General features: G+C 41.3%; 1 protein-coding gene across 4 annotated transcripts in view; it reads right to left on the minus strand.

The window, feature by feature from the left end:
- Positions 1-7,433: 7,433 nt before the first annotated feature.
- The window catches only part of ST18 (ST18 C2H2C-type zinc finger transcription factor), a 55,532-nt gene continuing 50,341 nt past the window's right edge, over positions 7,434-12,624 (minus strand). For all 4 annotated transcript variants that reach the window (XM_024206180.1, XM_024206178.1, XM_024206179.1 and 1 more), the window contains 3 exons: positions 11,963-12,066; positions 9,879-10,022; positions 7,434-7,574 (listed from right to left, as the gene is read on the minus strand). In XM_024206180.1, the coding sequence (XP_024061948.1) occupies positions 7,434-7,574; positions 9,879-10,022; positions 11,963-12,066 (389 nt within the window). The remainder of the gene's footprint in view (positions 7,575-9,878; positions 10,023-11,962; positions 12,067-12,624) is intronic.

Below are 12,624 nucleotides of genomic sequence, written 5' to 3' on the forward strand. Positions count from 1 at the left end.
TGACCAATAATAACAAAGAGGTAAAATACTAGTAATGTAAAAATAATTATACAATAGCTGAAAAAATCCCCCCAAATACTTGGGCAGTATCCCCCATTAAAATCCTTTAACAATGAAAAACATTTGAACAAGAAATATGTATCACTAAGTCAGATAAGAAATCAGGCTAATCCTTAATGAAATTATGCATAAGCTTGGTTGACTAAGAATGGCTAGAACACAAGAGGCAAAAGAAAAACAAACCAAAATGAGATGTTGAAAGGTAATGAAACTAGGTCACTGTCCTACATTACATGAAAGATGCATGCAGATCCATCACCCCAGCACTATTCTATGTCAGATGAACAAAGGAGATTGTCCACTAAAGTCGGAGTAATACATCTGCATAAATTATAAGGCAAACTTTCAGCACAGCAGAAGTCCCAAGGTGATTAGAATTTACACCACTGAATAATATTTTAAACACAGACAGTACATTAGCCCACAAAGAAGCTTACGTTCATCATACCACTGCATCATCTCATCACTTCACATAGTCAGAGGCTATAAGACTGGGGGATGGAAGTGCATCTAGCAAAAGTGTACGCACCATATTAAAGGTAAAGTTTGAGTATTATTGGAAATGTGCATAGTATAATTACAGAGATAGGCCAATAGAGCATGGAGGAAAAGGTGATTTATTCCCACTTAATTGCTAAATATAAATATAATTGCAGTAGAGAACAGAGTTGGATTGCTACACATTAGGCTTGAAGACCTTTGTCTCTGCCAGTTAAGATGCCAATTTGTTTTCATGGATTAATCAAATATCAGATTGTGTATCAGATTGTGACTTTGGCTGGTCTTGTTCTCCATTCTGGTATTTGAAGCGCCAATTCAATAAAGCACTTTAGCTCATGCTTAAGTCCCATAGAAGTTATTGGGACTTAAGCACATATGTAAATACTTTGTTGAATGAGGACCTGTGGGAGAACAAGTTTTTTACACTCTCTCTCTCTCTCTCTCTCTCTCTCTCTCAAATCTGCATAAATTATAAGGCAAACTTTTAGCACAGCAGAAGTCCCTAGGTAATTAGAATTTACAACGCTGAATAATATTTTAAACAAAGACAAATAGTGATTTAAACCACACGCACATACAGGTTTTATCATCCATTTTGCCTCAGAATGATTTATTAAATGTGCTACAATAGCAGACTGGAAATGTGTTAGAGGTTATTTCAGACAGAAGGCCTTTTTTGTGTTAAATTAAAAATGATTTACCTGGGCTTGTTTACATAATTCAGCCTCTGTTGTGGAAGACACTAATTTCAATGCTGGACATAAAAGCAATAATTTCGGTGGCTAGTTAAAAACCTATCCTGTAACAGTCTTTATGTAACAACAATTTAACTATTTCACATACCATTTAATATTTTCTATCAAAAGCCCCTGGGAAAAGTGTGTTTGATTTCCTACTCACTAATTTCAGAAGACTGTAAGCACTAGAGAGGGTATGTCTTCTTGTGGCTGCTGTCCCAAACCCACAATTTTGGGGCCAGTGGTCTATACCACACAAGATGATGTCAGCTTTATCATACACTGGAGGGCACCATGTGCGTGGGAGGATCAGATGATACTGTGGAGCGCAGTCATTTGCCTGGCCCTGCCTCTTTCTCATTTCTGTGGTTTGTCGCAGGTGGTGCACTCACAGAAAGGCTTCTACAGGGTCACGGCCTGTCATGGACATTCCATGCCTACCTCTCCATACATATGTATAGATGAGACCTTCCAGAAGAGGAAACAACCTTAATTGTTTCAAATAAATATTAACACGAGTGTCAGGGTCTTGCTTACATTACTAATTAAAGGCCAGATTTTGCTGTCTTAGGTGAGTAACCCCATTCACCTGAGAAGTGAGCAGGAGGTGGTCCTAATTGAACATTTACTTTCAGCGACTATGCTGGTAGCTCTAAGGTACCTTGAACCAATAAGCTGATGTAACGCAAATGATAATGAACTCCCTTGGGCTAGAATTTGCAAGTGCAGCATGATTTAGTGATTTAACCAGAACTGGAAGTCGGGTTATGGGGCCACGTTCAGAGCCCCATATTTAAAGGGTGATTTTAAGGAGTTGCCTAAACTCTAACTCAACTAGCTTAGCATATATTAAAGACAGTGGGTATGATCCACACAGTTACTAGGGTGCCTAAGTCCTGTTTTCAGGGGCCTAAGTCCTGTTTTTAGGCATTGCTGCAATCCACAAAATTTCTGCTCACCTGCTGCCTCACCCTATAGACCAGTGGTGGGCAACCTGCAGCCCGCAGTCCGCCTGCGGTAATCCACAGCTCCCAATGGCCACGGTTTGCCATTCCCAGCCAATGGGAGCTGCGGGAAGTGGCGCGGGCTGCAGGGACGTGCTGGTCACCGCTTCCCGCAGCTCCCATTGGCCGGGAATGGTGAACCGCGCCCACTGGGAACTGCGGGCGGCCACGCCTGTGGACAGTCAATGTAAACAAACTGTCTTGCAGCCTGCCAGCGGATTACCCTGTTGGGCTGCGTGCAGCCCGTGGGCCACAAGTTGCCCACCACTGCTATAGACAGTTAAACTTGGTGCCTAAGTTTTTGCCTTTGGACATGTGCACTTCAGCCTCACTTTAGGCTCTGGGGCACCTATCTCCCCACATGAGCATGTGCATTGATGCCTCACATTACGCATCTGGACACCTATCTTCCACCTAAACCCCAGAGTGATTCAGAAACAGGGAAAGACAGGCATCCGGCTTCCCAAGTTGTGTGTGGGGAGCCCGATCTGGTCGGTAGCCTCTGAACAAGCCTCCTAAACTGGGCCCCTCAGGCAAGTTTGCACAAAACACTCAGGGCGCACAAAACACTCACATTTACACAAAAGCCTCTTTCTACTGCTCTGGTAATGTACAGGGATAATTTATGCTATAGTGGTGTAAAGGGGCCTACGTGTAAATGAAAACCAAGGACTCAGACTCATTTACACACATATCAACTAGGTGTGTAATGTACCTGCTGCACATATTACCTCCTTATATGGTCCACTGAGTGAGCAAAAGGTGGTCTAAACTGGTGTGGTTTACCTGCAGAGGGTGTGGAAACAAAGGGTGAAGGAGAAAACTAAACAACAGTAGCCCAGTTTTCACTTTACCTTACAAGTCAATTTCACCTTCTTCTTAGAAATAGACTTGAACCAAATTTCTAGATCTAAACATCCCTGAATCTGGAGACGGGTTGGAATTCAAACCTGATATGGATAAGGTTGTCAACTTTCTAATTGCAGAAAACCGAAAACCTTTGCCCCACTCCTTCCTCAAGGATGCACCTCTTCTCTGAGGCCCCGCCCCCACTCACTCCATCCCCCCTCCCTTTGTCACTCGCTCTCCGCCACCCTCACTCACTTGCTCGTTTTCAACGGGCTGGGGCAGGGGATTGGGATGTGGGAGGGGGTGAGGGCTCTTACTGGGGGTACGGGCTCCAGGGTGAGACAAGAAATTAGGGATTCAGAGTGCAGGAGGGGGATCCAGGTGGGGGCAGGGGATTGGGGTGTGGGATGGGGATGAGGACTCCGGCATGGGCCTGGGGATGAGGGGTTTGGGGCGCAGGAGGGGGCTCCGGGCTGGGGGATGAGGAGTTCGGAGTGCGTGAGGGAGTTCAGGGCTGGGGCACAGGAGGGGATTTAGGATGTGGAGTCCGGGTGGTGCTAATCTCAGGCGGCCCTGGTATTTCCCGGTGACGGAGGAAGTCCTCATGGCTCCCGGGAAGCAGCATGTCCCTCCGGCTCCTAAGCGGAGGGGTGGCCAGGGAGCTCTGCGCGTTGCCCCCGCCCGCAGGTGCTGCCTCCATTGGCTGTGGTTCCTGGCCAATGGGAGCTGTGGAGCCAATGCTCAGGGTGGCGCCTGCAGGCGGGGGCAGCGCATGGAGTCCCCTGGCCACTCCTCTGTGTAGGAGCTGGAGGGACATGCTGGCTGCTTCTTGTGAGCCACACGGAGCCTGCCTGCCCCGCTGTGGCCAACTGGACTTTTAGCAGCCTGGTCAGCCGTGCTGACCGGAGCTGCCAGGGTCCCTATTCGACCAGGCATTCTGGTCAATAATCAGATGCCTGGCAACCCTAGATATGGATCCGAATTTTTCAAAAGGCCCCTCTATCTATAATGAGCTGTACCAAAACCCCAGCTCCAAACACTTCCAGATGTCAGGGGTGTCCAAAATTCACACATGGATCCAAATTTTGCATCTTGGGGCTATCTCTACTTCCAACTCTGGACATGTTTGTTTTTCCAGCATTTGAATAATTTTCAAATGGTGTGACTTTGCCCATCTACATCAATTCTACTCCACCATCTTCCCTAGCTTTAGCCCTTCCAGTTTCACATTTATTTTAGTGAATTAAAGTCATTCTCAACTTAGCCACATAAGATTGGAGTCTAAAAATTGACATGTACATTAAAGATAGTAAAATATTTTCTATTAACAAAACTAAATTATCCTGTTTCCACTTCAATTGACAATGGAACACAGAATCAGTTAGAAACTGGAAATATCTTCTTTCTAAAACCAGCAGATTCTTCATTTGTGCAATGTCTAACCACTGCAAATCTCAGCAAAAAATTGCACTGAAATGGTAGGTGGCTCCTAACTGTTACAAACTTTACAATGGCTTTTATGTTTAAATACCATTTAGCAGCTGTTAAAGGTCAGCACATATCCTTTCCTTTGCTAGTGTAGAGTCTGAAACTGCCAAGAAAAGAATGCATGGTGCATTAAATAATGTTTACATGTAGTAATTATTTTCTTGATTTCTTTTCCCTGGGTAATGAAAGGGATCACTTAAGTATTTCCATTTTTTTCTTACTTCCATATGACAATGTAAAACACTAATTAAAATATTTGTACCATAAATTTACTTACAGGGATGACACATTTTGTACCCAAAACAAGCAAAACATCTGACACATTGTATTGTGCCAGGTGCTGCTAAGAATGTGCAATACAGATTGTCATCTGAAGGCTCAACACCCCCTCCCCAAAACTTGCAGCGATGTTTCATTATCAATTTTATTTCCTACCATACACCAAATGTACAGCACAGAACACAGTTTTGTTGCTTTGATGTAAGAAATATTAATTGTATGAAGAAACAGTATACAAACTACTCCAAATTAAAAAATGCATACATCATTGCTTTTTACAAAAGGTCTAATTTACAGTATAGCTCATCAATGCAGTTTAACACAAAAAAGAAAAAAAAGAAAAAAGAAAAAAATCAGTGCACATTACTAAACACATCAAGTACAAAGGAAGCAAATAAATACGAACATACTTCACAAAACATCCTGAGCAAACAATCCAAACACAGACAAATTAACCTGAAGCCATTGTAAATCATAGTAATAAATATATAGGTTGGCAAGAGATTTTTTTTAAATGTAAATTAAATAAAATATATAACAAATTTGTTAAAATATGTAGTTAATTACATTTTAGTCTTTGTAATGAGTGAACTCATTTTGTATGCATTTAACAAGTATAGCAAATGTTTGCTTTTTTTTTTTTTAGCAAGTACAATAACTTTAATAGCAAATTTTTGTTTGGTGTCCTCCTATTTATATTAGACAGCACATACTGTAGCTTTTCGAAAAATTGATTTAAAAATAAACACAGCTTCTAAGAACATACATCTTCTTCCGTCTAAACTAAGATTAGAGGGTTAAACCAACCCTCAAATGAAAAGCAAGCCCCACCTAATGCAGAACAGTGACCACAGTGCATGAGTTGAATCACCTTTGAATATTACTTTTTGTGCAGGAACAGTAATAATATATTTGTATATGCCAAGCCTGTGAATGCCATCATATTCAGTCTAAATATAAATGAGGCTAATAAAAATAAACACTTTCATTGTAGCACAGAAAAATTAAACACACGCTAGATCCATGTATACATTTACACTGAGGCACATATGCACATGAGGTGTGTGTGCATACAAAAAAGGCAGTTTAGCTGGTTGTTTATACCTTTTTTTAAAAAAAATAAATATAAAAAAAACTTTTGAAACAGTGCTTAATTACTTACAATCCCTGAAATAGACATTGCCTCTGGTATAGCAACTACTAAACTCTGATTGATTCAGAAATTCAAAACCCAGGCTAACTGAATACAGATGCACAGCCAAGTACCTTTGAACATGTGTGCGTCTGTGTGTGTCCATATGTACTGTAGCACTTGGCACCCTACCAAAAGACTGGTAACCGATTCAATACCAACATTGTCTTTGTGTATAAGGAGGGGTTAAAACCAACCAGTGCATTGCTACAGTTCAGGTTAAGAGAAAACCAATTACAGTGAGACTGGAGTATTATTTTTCTCCAGGTTGCCGCCTTCTAAGCTTCTCTCAGTTCCAACTAGTACGATAAATGCCATTTCAGGGGAGATTTGTTGGATTAACTGAAATGTACAAAATCTTCAGTTTGGATGCTTTTGTGTTTTGCAAATACAAATGCATAATCATATTGGTTGCTTGTCTAATGTAACAACATATTGTACTAAAAAAGTACTAGTCGTATCAAATCATCTCTCTTGTTTAGGGATGATTAGTTTTTCTCTCTGAACTAACTTGGAAAAAAAATGCATTGTTAAAATAATTCTGAAGTTCTTTTGAAACATTTTAAATAATTGTTTGCGTAGGCTAAAACACACAGCCAAGTCAAATGCTTTGCTGATTGCTATATTTCATTATTGCTAACAAATTCTTAAACACACTGTGTTCCAGCAAACTGTGCTTTTTAGAGCGCAGGTTCCCCACTAGTGGGAGCCATTTATCTTTTCATTCCTTGCTTCCTCACATCTTATGTTACTGCAAACCCATTTCTGATACAAAGCCATTATAAAAAAGCAGGATGTGATGAAAATAAAACTAGAACAACAGTTCGGTCATTTGTTACTTTCATAGTATTTTTTTTCTTCCTGTACAAACCCAGCAAGATATTTAATTTACAGTATAACTTTCAGTCTATTTAAAATCCCATTGGAAAATAAATTAATAAACACATTTGTAAAAATATGGCAGGCCGCAAAAATGCTGTTAAAAGATAAAAAAACACAACTCTTTGATTAGAAATAAATAAAAATATAAAAAATAGTTGCACACACTTTTTACATTCACTTTACAAAAACTGAGTGCAAAAGAAGGAAAAAAAGGAATTGTACTGAAATAAATACAATATATTAATTGAGTGCATTGCTGTTAATACAAATAGTCTGTTGTGTTTTCCTTCCTTTTTATGTCAGCTGGGAAAATTAGTGCAATGTTGCAATTGTAAATGCAGCACGGCAACCTACACGCCTTAGCAGTACATGAACTCCTAACAGATCCATCTGGAGTTTACTGCTGTTAAGTAATTTCTGTTGCCCAGCAGCCTTCACATCCTACACATGGATGCCCTTCACTGCCTGTTTGATACTTTCCAGCAGAGCTTTGCATTCCGGGGAATAGTCCCGTTCCAGATTGCTGTACATGTCTGTGAGTGTATTTACATATGCTTCGAAGTTCTGCTCACTGATTGGCCCCTAAATGAAAACAAAACATATTATACCAATTTCAGGAGCCAGAATTAAGGCCTCCTCCCCCAAAAAAGAATGTTAACAGACAATATGCAAAGTGACAATATGTCGGTCCTGTCTGAAAGCGACTGGGGACAGCTGAAGTCAGACGCATGGCAGGCATCCAAGTTACTGATGGGTTTGTTGGAGGTGAAGGGAGTTTAATTTGCTGTGGGAACCACATGCTTGCCCTCTAAGGGCACGTCTTCACTACCCGCCGGATCGGCGGGTAGCAATCGATCTATTGGGGATTGTGAGGCATTTGTCTTAGGTGTGCCCCGCTCTTTAATTCTGGCCAAATTCCGTGTGCCTTACTCAAGCATGTACTGCCTCGGAGTACAGTGGGACTGTGCGTAAATAAGAGGAGGAGGATTTGGATCTTAATGGGCGTACATTGTTCTTAGCTCCAGAGGCAGTTACAGAACAAAGTACTACGACAATGGTGGGTGGGGATGAAATGGGGTAAAACCTTACGAGCAAAATGCACAATCTGGGTTTTAAGAACAAAATGGGGAGCGTCTGGGTGTGGAGAGAGCAAAGAAAGACAGGTAGAAAGAAAATACACACACATACTGAGCCAAATCCTTAATGCCCTGGTTCAGCAAGTACTTAACCAGGTGCCTAACTTGAACCAAGTGAGTGGGTTCCACTTACTTCAGTAGGAGTATTAAGCATTTCCTGAATCAGGCTCTCAAACCAAACTTTTATTATCTTCAGTGAAGGGAGTTGGCCAATTCCCAGCCAAATTACAGGGCAGAATCAGTAAACTCCTCACATGTTTGCAACATTGTGACTGTACAGTAAAATGAATATAGGACTCGATGAGTGCTGTCAGAGATCCAATTGAATAAGACTCTAGACCCTCATCTTAACTGTAGCATGAGCTGAGAGTGCTCATCACCTTACAGGAGACATTGTTTCACAGGACCAAGATGAAGGCCTAATCTATCCTAGACTATGTTGTAATTCTTTTCCGGCACTGATGCAGTTGTATTGGTGCTAAGAGGTAATTTAGTTGGAATTCAGACATATACAACATTGCATCGTGAAAATCTACTGAGAGAAGATTATCATGAAATGGTGCTGTCCATGCTATTTGATGGTTCCATTGTCATGAGGAGTGAAGACGTCTGAGCCCTGTCTACAATAGGAGTTATACCACTGCTTTCGTCATGGTGGAAAAATGGATACAACATTTTCTAGTGTAGATCAAAACCTACAACCAGATTCTTGGATCTGGCTGCGCTGCACTTGGTGATGGACATGGTTGGGAGGATGGGGAAAGGTGGATTTCTGCTTCCCTGATCCTCAGCCTGACCAAGTCTGAACCAGCACCTGACATAGCTTAGAGCATATAGGCTCCTGTAAACTAGGGCAGTCCCTTAGGGATCCTCCTATGAGTCTGGGATTCCTGAAGTGCAGTGAACAGGGATCTCAAGGAACAGGGGTCCAGAGCACAGAGCCACCAAAGGATTCTTCCCTACATCAGGGAAAATTCAGAATGTGACAATCAAACTCATTGCACATAAGATACTGGAAGGACATCAGAGTATCGACTACAGTTAGTTCCAGACTGAGCTACCCAGAAATGCAAGGTTCCATCCTTAAGGGTACCCATATCCCATTACCAATCCCAGAGACATGCAGTATAGTTTGATTTTAAATAAACTAATGTTTTACACAGAATGGGATTTTATTCCTGGAGGGTAAAGCATGGGCAGTATGTGAATATGGCTCCTCCCACTTGGCCTTTGGCATGGTTCTCTTTTGAATGAGAATACACACCAGCCACACTGAATCTTGTATAGATGGGTCTTAGGAAAGTGAGGCAAACATTTATTCTTGCATGGATGAAGATTGCCCCATGTTACTGCAGTGCCTCGAAGTCCAGGACACTTTCCCACACCTGAGGACTTAGCTTAACTCTGGATGGGACAGCGACACTCCTTCAAGTTGGGACTAGCATAAAATAGTTGCCTTGCATCAAATATTTGCTCTGCATCCTCTTATACCAGGACAGAGTTTGGGCTCCACTACCTCTCTATATTTCAAATGTTGGAGCTAGTAATATTCCAAACTTCATGCATTTACTGCATCATGCTTGTGTAGAGGGAGAGTAATGAACTGTGGGGAAATTGATTAAACCCTGGAAGGCAGTCCCATGTGAGATGGAATGGAACCCACATCAGTGATGCACTGAGTGACCACTCTGGCCAAACGTGTAGACAAATGCTCTCAAAGAAGCGGCAATGTTTTTAGCTACAGACTTACCATTTGTGGAAGCTGAATGTCGGCAAGGCTGGTAATGAGGGCTTGGCTTAAGCCAGCTAATTCCTTCAGCAGGCTCTCGTTGTTCTGCTCTATAAGTTTGTTCTCTTCTTCTATTGTTTTCAGATTGCTCTCCATAGATGTGATCTAAAATCACACACACAACAAGACCCTTGGCAGCATTATGATTGGAGTTTGAACCCAAAATGAAAGGTTTCCCTTGGAAGAGGGAGCACAAGACTGTGAAAGCTGCCAATTGAGATCTGAACCTCAGTTATGTTTTTATAAGAGTCGTGCATAACATGGCCACAAGATATTCATAATAGGGGATAAGTCACATTAATTCTGAACCAGTGAACTCTGCTGTTGTTTCACAAGGAAAACTTATTTAAATGAAGCTGTAGACAGTGGCCCTGCTGAGTGAGGAGTGTATTGTGTTGGGAAGATGAGTTCCGAAATGGATTAGAGACCCCAGGTCTCAAGCTGCCAGGGAGGTGGAAGGGTCATTGTGTAGTTGGGAATGGGGAGTGTGGCCTCAGGGTTGGGGGAAGGAAGAAGAAAGCTGATGTTTACATTGCTCTTCTGTTCTCACAGCATCCCTGCTGATTGACTATAATAGCTGCAACACTGGTATTAGCTCTTGTGCTACTTTTCTGCCCTCCCCCTGGTGAAGGTTAGAGTTCTGAACTGATTGGGAATAGAAATAGGGCAGAGAGTGGAGACAATAAGAAATGAAATATACTGGGGAGGAAATTGAGAAGTTGTGTATGGAACAAATATGATTGTGCAGTCGATCTCTAGACAGACAGATGAAAATATAATTTTTGAAGAACCAACACTGAGGTTAGCAAAATGACATCCTTTTCTGGAGAATAACTAACAAGAATGAGAGAGCTTGGAATGTACACATTTGTGAAAGTTCGCATGCAAAAAACTGTGCTGAAAAGCTGAAGCTAGAGATGCTAGGTCCTGATTCTCCAGAGCCTAACATCTTGTATCGTAATTTATATCTGTGCAAAGTGGGTGAAAGTGCAGCATAAATCACCACAACCCCTGCTCTTGAGTTTCTTGATACAATCACAACTGTTGGCCAGGTCAATTTAAGAAGTGACGGGACAAAGACAAGCAGGGGATGTGCGGATTCAGCAAGTCTCTAGTTCAGGCTATAATGCAGGTGATTCACCAATAATAAATACCACACAATTGTAATTTGAGGCCACTATAAACTATATTGAACTTGTTTGGGATGAAGTTGGATTCGTTCTTATTTTTCAGGTCTATTACCCTTCAGGAAGTTCCACCTAGAATCCTAATGCTCCTAACATTCTGAGGCAAGTTTCTGTTCTCACTTTCACCTAGCTCACCAGGTGAAATAGAATTGAGTATATATGTCACCCTGTGTATTTACATACTCAGCTCAACCTGAACTGTGGACCTGCAACCAGCACCTTCACCATAAACTCACTCATATACATATCATAAAAAATGGAAAAAGATCAAGAGATCTGTGCCTTTGCAATAGCTCCTACCCTACCTAATGCACTGCACAGGTTAGCAAATGCAGCCGCTGTCTGCTATCTACTGTGCAGAAGCAAAATTCAGACTATTTAAATTAAAATATTCATTAGCTGAATATGGTGACCAGAACTAGGGAAAACTGTAAATAATAATAATAATAAAAATCTACTCTCAGTAGTAGTTAGAGTGTGTTAATAAGAATTCACAGTCTTGTGACCTAATGGCTTCATCATATTACTATGAAGCTTCCTTACATGGGTTCTTAAAATGCCCACAGGATATCATATGCAGGCGTGTGGTTAACAAAAGAAAGTACACATTTTATACAGTAAATATGATTTCCTTGTTTGCTAAGATTAGTTCCTAAAATGCTTAGTTCCTTTTATTCACCCGCAAGTCTTTTCTACTAATACGCAGGCGTTTACTGTTAAATGGAAAAGCTTGTCAAAAATTATTTAAAGCCACAGTGCAATGGCATGTGTGTAGATGAGAAAAAGGATACATAAGCTTAAAAATAACATTACATATGTACATTAGAACTGATTGAATTGTTTGCTTTGTTGTTATACCTGGGTTTGAAGTTTCATCATGTCAGCTTCAATTTTAAGATTGGATTCATTCAGTTCTTTTATTTCCTCATCCAAGTGTCTGATTTCCTCATCAGTCTCGATACCTGCAAAAAGGTGAATGGACCAAAGACAGATTTAAATGTGAACATGTGAAAAGAAGTAATATTCTGTGGGTACCTGTGCATTGAACTGTGTAGCACAAAAAAACATGCTTTCAGATTAAACTGGGGATCTTTAAATGGGTTTTTACTGATGATGTTTGTCAAAACTGCACCCTGTGTTGAAGTGTCTTTGAAAGCAGGAAGAGAGGTCAAAGGGTAATTTGAGTTTCATTGACCTACTGTATTTCCCTGTCAGAGTGGGTCCCCCCACTGTTCAGTAAAACAATCAACCACAGCAGGGAGAGAGATGTGAGAGGGAAAGAGGATCTGTGGGCATTGAGAGAGGAAAATCCAAAACACAATCTTTAAAAACAATCATGCAGGGTATGTTGTGATTTTGGTGGAGATTTTTAGATGTAGCAGAAAAGTAAGAGCAGTCCCTCTCCCCCTCCTCCTCCAGGGGGATCAGATCCTCATAACTCCATTGGCTTCAATAGAGCTATGGCGATTGACACCAGCTGAAGATCTGCCCTGGTCCTGCAAGGAGCTCTGTATGGGCTG

This window comes from Terrapene carolina, unplaced genomic scaffold (genome assembly GCF_002925995.2).
Source record: "Terrapene carolina triunguis isolate 2854851 unplaced genomic scaffold, T_m_triunguis-2.0 Scaffold58, whole genome shotgun sequence".
NCBI lineage: Eukaryota > Metazoa > Chordata > Testudines > Emydidae > Terrapene > Terrapene triunguis.